Source organism: Ambystoma mexicanum, chromosome 9 (genome assembly GCF_040938575.1).
Source record: "Ambystoma mexicanum isolate Mex_15411 chromosome 9, UKY_AmexF1_1, whole genome shotgun sequence".
NCBI classification, from domain to species: Eukaryota; Metazoa; Chordata; class Amphibia; order Caudata; family Ambystomatidae; genus Ambystoma; species Ambystoma mexicanum.
In genome coordinates this window covers 532,315,078-532,330,602 of record NC_090931.1, presented here as the reverse complement: position 1 = coordinate 532,330,602, position 15,525 = coordinate 532,315,078, and the positions used below count along the sequence as shown (strand labels likewise).

Here is a 15,525-nt window from a genome sequence, read left to right as displayed (position 1 = left end):
GAGGACACCGTGTGAAATTGGGGAGGGGGCTGCGGATCAAGTTCAGAGATCAAATGTTTTCTCATTACCAGGGTTATTTTCGCATAACGGGGGATATAGTAGAAAATGGGATAGGGAATGAAAGTGCGTCACATTAATAGCTGGGTTTATTGTATGGATAACCAGGGTTAATAGTAGTACATTACTATTATAACCGTGGATTATGGGAAACTTCTTTTTAAAAAGACAGTTTAAAAATGAGATTTATACAAAAAAAATGGAACACAGTTACAGTGAGGTGCGGGGTATGGGTGTTGCCGAAGACTATGGTTACTGGGTTACTTTAATGAACTGAATGGTGCAATATGGAGAGTGGACATGGCCGACGGCCATGGCTACTGGGCCCCAACGAAACCTGTTGGGGCAACATGTCAAGGGACCACCGCGAAAGGCTGTGGCCTCTGGCCATGGCTGAAGGCCATGGCTAGTGCGCCCAACATAAATCTAGTGGTGTGGCCACACCAGTCGGCCAGGGCCACTGGACATGGCCGAAGGCTATGGCTAGTGGGCACGCTTAGGAAACTTATTGGAGCAATAGGTAGAGTGGTAATGGCCAAAGGTTGTGGGCATGGCCCATGGCCAAACACAATGACCAGTAGGACTGGAAGAAAGCTACTGAGGCAACATGTAAAGGGTCCATGGCTGAAGGCCGGGGCCAATGGTGATGGGCTAGGCCCATGACTAGTGAGCTGGAAAGAAAGGTAGTGTTTTAAATGATACAGTGGCCATGGCCAAAGGCTGTGCTCACTGGCCATGGCCGAAGGCCTAGAGGATTCAAAAGAACTAAGGCTGACAGCTATGGCCACTGGCCATGGCTAAAGGCCATGGCTAATGGCCCATAAAGAAACTATGGTCTCATAGCACCCTTGAAATTCACTGCAAAAATCTTAGTTAAGGTGCAGTTAAGTTGTGCAGATTTCACACAACAACACCTTTGAAATTCAGTGGATATGGGAAGTCATGACAGCTTAACTCGGCGTGTTCCTGTTGCAAAGCCCATCAATACATACATATTATAAGAAAAGGGATGCATAATTAAATACAAAATGACATTGTGGGGGACAGAGCTCCTGCTGTATCTGCAAGTACCACTAGGCTCACCTAAATCACCCTTTTGGCACCTATACATTCACTGATAGTAACTGTAGTACCTGCTAGTGCCACCAAATCTCCCTGAATCTCATGAGACACCTGGCAGAGTGAGGCAAGGAAGTGGCAGGGAAATTGCCAAATACCCTCCTTTTTAATTCAAATGATAGATAAGTACATCAAGATAGATAATCATCATGATGAATACAAAAATTCAAAAGAGAAACATGTGTGAAGAATGTATGGAAAGACTAGTTTAGGGCTCTCCAGAGGTTTTGGACTGTGCCTCCCATGATGTCTCACTCTTGACTATGCTGGCTAGGTCCATTGGTAGTTGTAGTCCAAAAACATCTGGAGCGTCAAAGATTGCGGACCTCTGGTCTTGGTTAAGAAAAGACGATCTGGCTAAGAATAAACCTTGCCTTTACTGTGCCAAGGATATTCTTTCTTTGCACAAATAGGAATTCTATAGTTCATATTTCTAGGTCTCTAAGCTCAGTGCCTTGCTGTATTTCCATTGTCAAAATAAATGGAGCTGCTATGACCTTTCACCTTTCTTAGACCTCATTAGTATCACCCAAAAAAAATATCAACTGTGGAATGTTTAGTAACAACGTTTTCCTATCCTGGTCTAATTCACACAAAATGTGCCTACAATTCTTTTCAGTTACTGGTACTGTCCGGAAGCTTTTACGAAATGTCTGCTTCATCAGCCTGCATCGTCTGCCTGTATCTAGGGTTCGTGGTGTGATATTATATAAACTCTTCTAATGCTTGGTTTTATAATTTAGGTGGGATAGCATGTGCGTGTGTGTGTTGATATTGAATGGACGATGGAAGGAATTATAGAGGAAAAAGACAAAGAAAAATACCTGCCTGAGAAAGAACTGGATTCCCCTGCTGTGATGTGACAGCAGTTGATTGTGAATTCCACACTCCTCTGTCATGACATCAGGAGAAGAGGATACAGACTTCAGAGATGAACATAGTTGGTATTGTAACAGGGGAATCTCAACCGCTCCTGGAGAATACTTAGGTTTTGATGAGACAAGTCTTTCACTTAATTATAATGACGGATCCATCAAGTTAAAGCTGTACCTAGACAATTGGAATTTAATTTCATCATCTGTCGAAGAGCTATGAGGTGGGACAGACTGAGATGGAGTGTATCTGGTTATTTCTCCTCTGTAATTGTGAATTGTCGTCTTGTGGTAGATTGGTGATGCGGTTGCTGAGGCTGAGCTTTTCAGCCAGATAGGCCACCTGTGAGCTTGCCGTCATGGCATTACAGCTAATATTGCACATCTGGAAGAGGTCTATTGCGTGCGAGATTGCCTAGCAGGGAGGTAGCAAACACTTGTGTATACCTATGACTAAGACATTCCACCCGACTAGGTGCAACAGAACCAGCGCCTTGTTCATTGCGTCGGAGATCGATTCTGGCAGGGAGAGTTTGATGGAGAGCTGACAACAGGCAGGCTTCATTTTGGTTGTGATGTTCATTTTGATAGAGATGTGTCAGAATATGGGGTTGAATTCTTCGCTGTTCATGGCTGGGAGCCAGTTTTGGATGTGTGGTGATGATCAGGAAGAAGAACAATCCTACTTTCGTGATGTTGTTCTTCTGGTCTCGTGCTTAGCTACCACAAGGAACAGTGCCATTGGTAAGTGAATATTAAGGAGGTATAATCAAATCCATGCATAAATAAAACAAAAAAGTTAATGTGCTGGGTGGTGCATTAATTTCAGGACCAGATATATGCAGCAAATAACATCCCGAGTCACCCAACCACGTATAGTGAAAGAGCCCCATGTCCTGAAATGCTCAGGCCCAAGCTCCCACAATGCTCTTCTCAGACATGTTCACTTTAGTCAAACGGCACACTACATTATAAAATACGGTAATCAACATGTGAGAGAAGTTTCAGAAGTCACAGAATTCCAGTGTTTATAGAACTTAGATCCAGTTGAAACAGAAACAAGGAGAGCAGGAGAGCACACCAAAACAAGAGCCGCAACAAAATATGTCCACCAACCTGCCTGCTTTGGTGATGATCATTTCGGTGCCGGCTTCATGAAATTTCTTCCATAGTTCTTTCTCATGAAGGTACACTTTGATGTTTTCGATTGTCTAAGCACAAAGGAAGAAATCACATAATACATAATGAATCATCTCAAAGGGGTATTTTGATTCAGTAAGCAGAGCAAATTATTTCAGATTAGTTTGCTTTGACTTTCCATGGCAAGTTCCCATCCCTCCACCTGTTTTGTGATCACTTGGGATGCCTACTACAAATCAACTGGCACGTGCAGCAGCTATTTAGAGAGCTGAAAATAAATCAAGACACGCAGCTTTTTGAAACATGTTGATTGTAAATGAGGACCGTCAGGATCGAAGTGAGCAGACTGCACGGCTCCATATAGACCCGATGCACTAAATAGCAAGACGTTTTTTTACAAATTATGCGCACACCGATGACCAGATGGTGCCATCTGGGACTCATCTCACTCGTGTCTTGGCCATCATTACATGATGTGGTTTAACTTATGGAATCACGCCACACGACTTCTCACGCACCCATAGACCTATTTGGATGCATGATTTTTTACTAAGGTTTCACCCGGAAAATTCATAACCTCACCAACCTCGGGTAGGGAGCCAGCGCTGTTTTTTGATGATCGACATCCCTTCTTTTACAGTGTAAGCGGGATCATGCTTGGACAGACTACTTGATCTACCAGCATTTGACAAGACCACATGAATAGAGAACGAATACTATTCGGTAAGATTTCCCGTTTTTCCCTCTATGGTGGTGACGACATACCTAGAATAAGTGACTAAGATTCACACTAATAGTCTTGTCATAGTCATAGTCATCCCATTTTTATTTTTTTCCCAACATTAGGCGGATTTGCCTGCATCCATCAAGTGGTTTGATGGCCCGAATCTTCTACATCCAGAATAGGGGAATAGTTTACGAGCCCTTCACCGTAGAAATTATTTGCACACGGTAAACCCAGTGAAGTGTGGCTTTGACAATACCACTGTTTTTTCAACTACAGCAGTAAAAGCTCTTTCTACTAAGTAATTGTACATCGAGATGACACACCTTCTGAACCACGCACCTCTTGTCCTTTCTCTGACAGAGACCAGCAGGACACTTTTTCCACTACCAGCTCCACCGTCCTGATGAAGGCCAACCACATTCAAGCTTCATTAAACAGCTTCATCAATTTGGCCGAAACACAGTAGTGTTGACGACCCTCCCACCACACCAGTGTTCATCACTAACACTGATATTTGTTCACCAGAATCTTGTATTGTGTTTACATGTTACTTGTTAATTGAGTTCCACAGATTGTAGAAAGGATGAAACATGTTCTATGTTCACTAAATCCAGTCAATCTGGCTGGACTGTACTTTTTATATGTGTATGTACACATTTGTAAATTAACTAGTGTTCCTCGTTGTTTTTCTTTATTATGACAAACAAATGTATATATTAAAAACTTTGGATCCAAATTCTACTGACCCTCACCAATTTGAAATACTGGTTTTCTCTACTCGTAGGGGTATAATCATGAAAGTGTGTGTTTTCTCCCTCACCCTGATTATTGTGTGATTATGTAAGGATATAGCCACCTGGGTAAATCAGGGCCTAGCCAGGAGACCCTTTATTTTTAACCATTTACTCTTCCGACATCTCTGTCTGTTTAACACTGTTGCCTCTACTTAGTCCACAGCAACACCATTGTCCTTCTACCATGATTACTCATGTGTGTCAGTGATAAGCTTTCTTAAATTCTGATAAACCGAGTAATTCTACTTGCAAGTTAAAAACACAGTTGCATGTAGTTACTACATGCAACTGTGTTACTATCACATGAAGATGTCAAAGTGACAGAAGAAGCCTATGCTTCATACCAGATGGTCATTACTTGTTGCTTATCAAATGTAAGGTGTCCAGATCTGCAAACTAGATAGTCTACTGTTTGTCCACTTTTGGAGCCACCAACATTTGTTTGTGTTCTGTGATGCTCTGTCCATTTTCCACTTTGAGTTCTAGTCAGCTCACTCTGAGGATACAACTCATATATGTGTGAGCCTTTGTGAACCCTTCTGTCCCCCAATGCTGGGGGATACCACAAAGGTGCTCAATAGTCTCCTTGGGTCAGAAGCCATTTTAGCTTACAAGAAACCTTTTTCTTCCTGCAGGCTTTCAATGTGGAGTCTCTAACATTGGGTATTCCAGAAGCCATCTGACTGATCTTTTGTGGCCTTCTGTGATTGGGTGGAAACAGGGAACACCTCTGTAGGGTTATTTCCTGACGTGCGCATAGGCCAGACTCTCATAAAAGACTATGTGCGTGTGCCTCTTTTGTGCCTTAGGGGAATGCCTTTCTGGGATTTCTCAGGAATCCACATCCCCTAGGTTTGCCGATGGCAATGCCCATAGAGTTTGGTTTGTGGTGATCAGCACTTATTACTTATTAATTTATTTATAGTTGATTTAAAAAGCACAATCTGTGAATCCTAGTCACTTCATTGTAGCACTGATAAACTGGCCTCTAAATGTGTAACTACTGCATCTGTGATTGTGTGATTTGGGTCCATGCTCACTTTCTAGCCTCCAATATTGGCATAAAAGCTGACGCTCTACACTGCAACTTTAACAATTGCTGGGATCTGATCCTGAAGCACCCAGGGAGTTGGCTAACCCAAGGACAATGGCAGAAGCTCTGCTCCAACATCTTTTGGACCATAAAGAAGCATGTTTGGTGCTCATTTCTATTGAACAATCAGAAACAGTGGGATAAGTTGGCATGATGGTGTTTTCATGCTTCGTCAACATCTAGGGCTCCCCTCTTCTGATCGACCCCTACTACTGAGCACCATGTCTTTCTGGCTGCCCATCGTGGCTGTTGTCTCTCATGGACCTTTTCTTAAATGCTTTGATTATATAGCAAGACCCTGGAAATCTTCTCCTGGTGTCGAGACTGCAAGAGGCATGTTCTTCTGCACTTTAATTAAAAGCTGGCCTGTGACCCCTGGCCAGCACCTCTACTGCTTTATCTTCCATCTCAAGTCACTATCTCCTAGCCTGCAGGTGTATAGGGGGTCCCTCTGATCTGAGCTGAGATCATTGGTACATTCCTCTGGGGTCAGGTTCTTCATTTAATGAATGTGCCCGTCTGTCTAAAGACCACGCACTTAATGCTGCCGCTGCTCTGAGGACTCCATTCCAAAGAGGCCCGAAGTGACTTCCTTACTGAAAAAAAGAGCCCATGTGATCACAGTGTCCCAATTCTTGTCATCTGCTTCTACCAGTTTCTTTAGAATCCTTTTCAGGTTCTGATTGAAGAGTCCATCAGTTTGTGGTGGGTAGATAGACTGGCGTTCTTAGCATCTTGATTTGTTAGATTTCTTTCACCTCAGATAAAATACGTGAAATGGAGGTAGTCCATTGATCTGTTAAGCTCTCTTTAGGGAACCCTACTTGGGACAGGAAGGGAATGAGGTGTTTTAAAATCTGTTGACTCGTACTGTTTCTGAGAGCAATGACCTCTGTTTATATACATATATATGCAGTGAAAACACTTCGTTAAAGGGACGTTATGGTTAAATTGCGCTACTAAAAACCTATGAAATTCAGTAAAAAACGTTGTTAAAAGGACGTTATGGTTACAAGTAAAATCAAAAAACCCCTGAAAATCGTCAGGTATGGTAAGCTAAGCAACCATAACTCACGCCACCACAGTGCACTGCTAAGACTAACACCTAGGACATCAAAGATGACATCACACATGTCATTGATTGTTGTATCATGCAATAAACACACTGAACATGTTCAAAGAGCAGCATATAAATAAATTACATTAAAAAATAAATCAGAAGTGCAACCTGTATATGTAAAACACTAACAGCCCAATTACATAGCATATGAAACATAATGGAACATACCAAAAAAAAAACATATGCCTCCAACAGAATTACCTCACTGATGCTTATACAGAAACTGCACAACAAATATCAACAGCACACCTACATAGCAGTAACAGGAAAACTAAAAAACAAACTGGCAAGTACACTACATTAATTCCTATATTTATAAACTTTCTGTAGTAGGATACACTCAAAAATAATGCATCTTTTTTTTAATAAAGAAATGTCTAGTACTTTGCAGTGGCTTGAAGCACATTTTCCCCACGACAAAATGAGTGAAAACAGTGATACTAATGGTAGACACTGCATTTTTCTAAATAAGCAAATGAATACACATTATTTTGTGTGTACCTAACACATTTCGTTTTCTTTAACAGAAAATACAAAAAATGAGAATAATACTGAAACAATACATCATGTACTAAAGGAAGAACAAACAGACACTGTGGAAAATCATCTACAACGTTTAGAACAAACAATTGATCAATTAATGACCAATTTAATTATTTTAAAGAACTTTGTAGAAAACCATATCACTGAAAAAATAAAATATCACTGTCCCACGTGCACCTGTACCCATTCTCCATGTCCCAGTCAACCATCCCCAAAAAATTGCCATCACCAAAAACATTATGATGAGATCTCAACCACTTCCCTCCCCTACCATCCAACATGTAGAAAACCCTAATTCCCCTGTATATGTTTCAATTTCTGCTTCCCCCTCTCTTGCATCATTTCTATATTTTTGTACAATAATAAAATATTATCTATACTGTTCCTATATTTCTCTGTGTTTTTAAGGCTGTTAGGGTGTCCGCAGATGGCGCAGCTTTCCGGGATGTCCTCAATTAACCAAAATCTAAGGACACTATGCCTGTTCGCACTGTCCGCAATCAAAACAGAGGTGCCCATAGGACACATAATCAGGCTGCATGTCCGCTATTAGTCAAAATAGCGTGTTCTAAGAACATCCCCCCTGTTCGTATTGTCCGTAGAACACATAATCCGTCCACATGTCTGCAAAGTTATGGCACACCTTTAATTAGTTCAGGGACCCAAACACTGTCCAGCGGACACTTGTACGCATGCGCATGCCACCCTCGGGTCCTACGAACACCGCGCCTTTCTGTATCTGTCTGCTGCACGTGTGTCAAACTTTTAATTAGTTCGGGGACCCAAACAATGTCCGTAGAACACCTGTGTGCATGTGAACAACTGACCCTGCGCATTCGGTGTCCTACGAACAGCCGTCCCATTCACGAACGGCCCCCGGACACACAAAGAGTGCTTTTTTGAGCAATCCAAGGTATTTTACTGTGAAACCTCACCCTTGCACATGTCCCAGACCATCTCCCTAGCAATCTGGATACTTTTTTGAACTTTTTGAGCCCTTTTCGGTGTTTGAAGTGTTTGCAGACAGCGCGGCTGTCCTCGAAGTGTGCATCAGCACCCCTATAAAAGGCCAAACCACAGAACTGCTCCTCATTCTGTTTCCAGCTACCAGGGAGAGCATTGCTCAATACTGGTGTGCTGTGCTATCTGCACTGCATTGGCTGCTGATCTCTGCCTGGTGTCCTGTGTCTACTGTGCCATTCCTCTACCTGCTCTGCTGCATTTCAGATAGCAACCATGGCTTCCACCTATGCAGCTGCCTCGATTTCAGCACCAGCCCCACCTCCTCCATCACTACCACCTTCCCAAGGGCCTGGAGAGGGGAACAGACATGAGGATGCAGAGATGGATGAAGAGGCTGATGAGGATGAGGTAGTGGAAGTTCCTAATACTCATAGACCCAGTGAATCTTGGGTGTGGAGGTTGTTTACAACTATTGGAGGGGTACCCAAGGCTCGTGCAAACAAGGCGCGCTGCACTGAGTGTCAGATGTTGCTCAGTCGTGGCAAACCAGGTTTGTACAGTTACGGTACTACCTCCATGAAGCAACACCTAAAGTTATTCCACACTGGGGCAGTTTGGAGGGTTGTCCCCTGCAATAAAAGTAGTAGGTTGAGTTCCTTTACAGGATCCTCCGTTTCTGCTCCTGCCACCACAAGAGACACTCTTGTGGGGCAGCGCATCCCTCAAGCTGCCTCGCAAGCCATACGTGACACAGTAGACCCTTACCTTTCGAGGGTCACAGTATTGTGTATGTACTGCGATGCAGTACTCTACAGGGGGGAGACTCTTCGAAGTGCTTTCGAGGCTTCGGTCTGGGAGCATGAGAAGGGCTGCCCACTACGATTAAGGCCCACTTTACATCTTCCTCTCTCCACCTGCCCTTTCCTATCCCTCTGGTTGGTGCCCCTTCCTTACCCTCCCTTCCCTTCCTTTCCTTGTGTGTCTTGTTAAAAACAACAACAACAAAAAACACCAAACATCAAAAAACAAAAAAAAAGGCTCTTTTCAGAGCCACCTTTCACAGTTTAAAAATAGAAGTGGCAACGAAATGCTGCAGGGCCTTGTGCATTTTTGGATGTCTGCAGACAGTCCGCAAGTATTAACATTTTTGGGGTACTGCACTATCAAAACCATTGGAATTCTCTTCTCTGGGAGTAAGTGGTGGAGTAACTGGTGGCTCTGAAAAGAGCCTTTTTGTGTTTTTATTGTGTTTCAAAAAGTTCAGGTAGTCAACACCTACTGAAAAAAGGATTGCTATACTTCCAAAATGGTTGCAATACATTTTGTATATTTCGCAGAAAAATCTGATTCTCAGCATCACTAAGATGGACTCCATCTCTACGAAAAATGTGTGTGCTAAGAAACATAATATTTTCATTGTGGAATGTTGACATTGCGCCTCACTTTCTCAATTTGTGGACCAAATGAAGAAGAACGCAGCCACATTTGTCCCTGCACAATACAAGAAAAAATTACTTGGGAGTTTGGAAACATGTCCATGACTTTCCCAAGTCCTTCTTACATTGCAAATTAAAGGAGATTCCAGGGACATGTCCTAAACTGTTCCCTCCACAATGAATAATAATTTCTTGATGACGCTTTGTCACCAAAGTAACACAAAGAGGAACCAAATCCAGCCACTTCATTCCGCGCACTCCATGCCAGTGCACATCCACCTGAGGGAATCCAAGATGTTCAGCCATTCCACAGCGATCTGCATGCACCTCCAACTAATTTATCCACAAGTCACCCACAATCCAGACTTCTGAAAGACACAGCCATAACTATCTGCTCTTGTATGAGAAACAGACTTTGTGCCAGATTCTCCCGTTACACACCACACCCAGTAAACCTTATTGACCAATCCCTTGCCCTGCACAGTCTCATTTGCATGCCTCTCAGCCCCAAAATCCCTGTATTTAATATGTGCTGTCCAAGGGCAACCGCAGTGTCCACGGACAAATCGTAAAATCTCTAAAAGGACCCTTTTTTTTGGAAAGTGCTTATAAAGAAAACACTTTTCATTTTGTTAAAAAAAAAAATCACTTATTTTCTTCCTGATGTCTTCGCATTATCCTCTGTAAAGCACTCCTTATATTTTGAAATAACATAGCATTTCGCAATATGGATAAAGAAATGCCATCTGCTTTAAAATAGTCACCATTAACAAAATCAATATTGTCATTATTAGAAGACAACATTCCACTTTTAAACAAGAAAGCAGACATCCCTCTGTTCATCAAACCCCTTGCACCATTTTGCTGGGGACAGTAAACATTAGAATTCTTGCATAGCACTCTAGGCAATATTTCAGAAAAAATCACCTTGCTATTTGGAACAACCTCCATCACTGCCTGAACCAAGTTTTGAAGAGCACTCAACAAACTAGGAGCACTGATGTATCCGGAATGGACACTGCCCCAATGCAGTACCAATACATCTGGACTCTTCCACATGCAGAAAGTCTTACAAGCTCCAACAACTGCCTGCATATTGGAACCAGGCACAGTTGACCAAAAAACCTCCCCTCCTTCAAAACCAAAACTGGCAGCCTTATGTTTAAAGATAGAATACCTCTCCAAACCATTTACAAATAGATCTCCAACAACCAACACACTCACTTTATTTACCTCTGCCATCTTCACTAGACACATACCCTCTTTTCCTGCAAAGAACAACTTCAACACCTGATTGGCTACTCCCTACAGGCCCCAGGTCTGGCACACCCTGTCCACGAACAGCCGCAGTGTCCACGGAGCACGTAACACTGGGGCAGCCCTTTTACCCTTTCCACTTCACTCTCTGCACCATTCCCTCAATGGCTACTGTTAAGCAGTCACACAACCATCCACCAATCACATCCAAATACTCTACATCTAACGCCATCGTCACAGATCAGCACTTTAGATGTACTGTTGATCACTCTGAGTATAATTCTGCTATGATTGCAAAGCACCTACAGCAATAACTATTGTAAAACTCTCCAAGATTTCTGCTTGCAGATTCATGCACATCCACATGCATGAAACACAAACTACAGGTATGAATATTCCGTGCACAGTACATGTACAACTCTTGTATAAATGCATTTGAACAGGGTACCTGCCACTTACCCTGTATAACCTGCAAAAAAACCTTACTGTCATTTCTCCCATCTGCTATGATCAAATGTCACTTGCAAAGCTGTGTGCTTTCCAAATTTTCATTTAACCATATTACTAATTGTAATGTGCAAACTGTTATTCTCTTCATTCATTCTGTCATTTTTGTATCCACTTCCACCTATTTATCCACATTTCAAGCATAATAGCATTTCATGCATTATAGCGCATAGGATGTACATAGAGTTTCATTGGTGTACATTCTAGGCATTTTACATAAAATCTATCATTTCAACTTGCTTTAGAAATGATTACAATAGTAATCAGACACAGCACACACAGCTTTCTAACAAAGTGTCATTTCATGTTAAAAAATGGGAGAAATGACAGTATGATTGTAAATGGCAAGGCCCATATTCAAATGCATGCAATGTATGGTTTCCTGGTCTGTGTTGTGATATGGGTAAATGAAAACTTGTAAAACACACAACACTCAAAGTGACACTTGATCATAGCAGATGAGAGAAATGACAGCATGAAATGTTTACTAATTAGGGTATCAGGTACCCTACATTGTAAATATATGCATTGCATGCTTTTCACCAGAGTTCCTGCCATTTACACTGTATAACTACCAAGAAAAGCATACTGCTAGTTCAACTATCTCCTAACATCAAATAACACTGCCTTAAAAAGCCAAGTGTACTTACTATTGTAATCATTTCTAAGGCAAGTTCAACTGACAGATTCTAAGGAAAATATCCAGAATGCACATAGACAAATGAAACTGCATGCACATGCATAGCACAATTAACAGAAAGCACTATTACTGCAAAAAAACAAATACATGTCTACATTAACAACAGTGCTATGAACAGACATGTAATAACGTCTTTCTTTCACAACTGCACTGTAGACCACTCTCCTGAAAACCAAAAGCGTCTGAAGTACAAAAGAGAACTCAGAAGAAACCTACTCTTTGCATCCAAAAAGTAAGGGCAATACTGCCATAATGTTCTAGCTTCTAACTGTTACTCAAACACTGTGGAATTCTAGTATTGTAAAACAAACAATTGTATTAACGCTGCAGCATTAGATTCCGTATTACTGATTGCACCTCAGCAGGTGCACACTTTATATTGTCATCTCAACACGAGTATAGAAACATACAAATACGAGAATAGCCTTCCCAACCTAAAGTAACAACCCATTCCACAATCACACACCTCTACATACATGCCTACCATCATACTCATAAACTCATCCACAATGCACACATACATTGCACAACGTCCCAACCCATACTTTCTTTTTTCTCCAACAGATCCCAAAGAATGCCTACCAAAAAGCAACTCTGTAGAATGCAACACAGAAGTAGAGCAAATCAAAATAAAAGTGTACAAAATAACCATCCACCTCTAGCAGAATTTATACAAAAAGTTCAAACATAACAGCTAATACAGTCACTAAGCGAAACAAAAGCAGCTTCCAGTAAAAAAACTTGGACTCCTCTTTCAAAATGTAAAACTAAACAGAAAGTTATTAAAAAGACTGCAGCTACCACTATTGCTAACACTGCACCTATAAATCTCAATGTAGCCACAAGAAAGCATACCAAAAAAATTATTTTACAAAAAATGTTCTGCCACAGAGTCCTTCAGAACCTTATAAAAACAGGAGCGAAATCATGCACAACCCTTAAAACCTACCGTAGAAAATTAATCCTGGAAACTCTCATAGACAGTGCAATCCTTGTCAAAAGGAAATTATTTATTTTAGTTTTAAACAGAATGAAACCACTAACAAAACTAACTACTAAACTACAAAAAGACTTCTCAATAAATGGAATATCAACAAAGATAGCTTCGCAAACATCTGTGGAGGTGAATGGAGTCACACCACCAGCACAGAATCATATTGCAATGAAGAAGCACACAAACAAATGAAGAGGGAAAATGGGACAATCCGTGCCCCCAATTCTCGTCCAGGCCATGGCCTATGACGTCATGACCTAAACACCCACCGTGGGATGAGTTTGACCCGCTCACTGCCACCCCGGACGTCAAGATCCACCGTGGCCACACCCCACAAACCCAGGCAAGCTGTGCGTCATCCAAACCACATGCTGTGACCTCGGGTGGAGCTAACACCACCCGTATGGACCAACTCGATTAGGCATCACCCACAAATATCGCCATTGTTAGAGATGACATGACGACATAATCAGCGGACAGGAACACGCGTGTCAACAAGCACCTGGATCAGACACACAGAGGGATCTTGCGCAGGACAGAGTGATGGGAGTGGGAAGGGGCTAAGTAAATTATACATAACACACACGGACTGCGGGTCGTCATGGGAGTGTAAGACACAAGAAGAAGGAAAGACAGGACAGGAGGGCAAAAGACCACAAAGAGAAGAGACACAAGGACCACTGACAGCACAACACACGCCATGTGTTAATAGGCTTAGAGACCTCCCACGATGCAGAATGGAGGGATCATCCACCCCACACAACATGGATGAGATGGGTCAACGGAGAGGCCATAAGGGCATATGGGATACGCGGGTTACACACTGCTTTGCTGACTTTCTCGAAGAATTTCTTGACATGGAAGAGGAGAATGAGCACACATACACATCACCATGCCGACGCACGCCAGTGGAGATAAAAGAATACACACAAATGCCATTATTGGAGAGAGGGGGGCAAGGCCACAATATGTCCAATGGAAGCATGCAGACAAAGAGAATATTAAGTGTAGACTACCATCCTTGAGTGGAGGGGCGGGGAAATGGATATATGAAATGGAAAAGCTAACTACAGGACACAAGCTAGCAGTAGGAGATGTCAAGGGGTTACTAATTTCCATATTGGGTGACACAGCAGATGACATTTGGAAGAGGGCGGGATTCCCAACGGTGACCATCAGTGACACGTCCCATGATGGGGTGCCGTTTGCAAATTGCAGACACGCACTATGGCAAGCGCTAAGGGTACAATATCCAGACACTTCAGACATAGGGGCAATAATATCATGCAAAATGCGTGAGAATGAGGACCCTGTTAATGACATCCAGGAAATTCAGGAGAAGTGGCACCTGGAAACATGGGAACCGTGGGACAAAACACTGGCAATTCTTTACCACATACTGATACAGGGGCTCCATGAACCAGTACAGAGGCAATTAAAAAAAGTGGTATGAATGGAAGAAAAAGCATGGCCAGAAATACAGCTAACAAGCTAACAATAGTACACCATTGTAGGCTATTGCAAGAAAATATGAAACAGAAAGAGGAGGACAGAAAGGCAGATGAGGCAAAACTGGTCCAAAAGAAACGTCAAAATATGCCATGGAAGGTGCGCTAATAACAAGCCCCGCCCAGGTGAAACCAATACCAGCCCCACCAACACCAGCCACTACACAGCAGCCGCAACAACAAGCAGCACCACCACAGCAAGCACATATTATGACACAGCAACTGCCACCACCGCCACCATAGACAGCCCAACACACATACGTTCCTCCGATGGGGGGAGGATACACGCAAGTGGGAAACGGCTACACAAACAACTTCAGGGGGAGGGATGGGTTAGCAAGAGGGATGGGATTTGGACCAGCATCACCCCAGCAAGGGGGAGGGTTCCTAGGGTATAACCAATATGGACAGCAGGGGTACTCAGACAACACTGGAGGATACCCGTGGCAAGCACGACAGCCACCAATGTGCTGGACATGTGGGCTAGTAGGACAGGTATCACGCACATGCAGGGCGAGTACCGGCAAAAATAGGATGGGGAGAGCAAGGGCAACAGGGTTACAATGGGGGACAGCACTACTTTCAACAACCACAGCCACAACAAATAACAGAAACACACGCACAACAACCAGTGCCACAACAATCACAGCAACAATATGTGACGCCCCCTGCACAACAAATACAGTAGCAACCAG

The 15,525-nt window shown here is 42.7% G+C and overlaps 1 protein-coding gene across 2 annotated transcripts in view; it reads right to left on the bottom strand.

The window, feature by feature from the left end:
* TBX4 (T-box transcription factor 4) overlaps positions 1 to 15,525 on the bottom strand; it is a 613,533-nt gene that overhangs the window by 390,936 nt on the left and 207,072 nt on the right. For both annotated transcript variants that reach the window (XM_069615083.1, XM_069615082.1), the window contains exon 3: positions 3,165 to 3,259. In XM_069615083.1, coding sequence (XP_069471184.1) covers positions 3,165 to 3,259 — 95 coding nt within the window. The remainder of the gene's footprint in view (positions 1 to 3,164; positions 3,260 to 15,525) is intronic.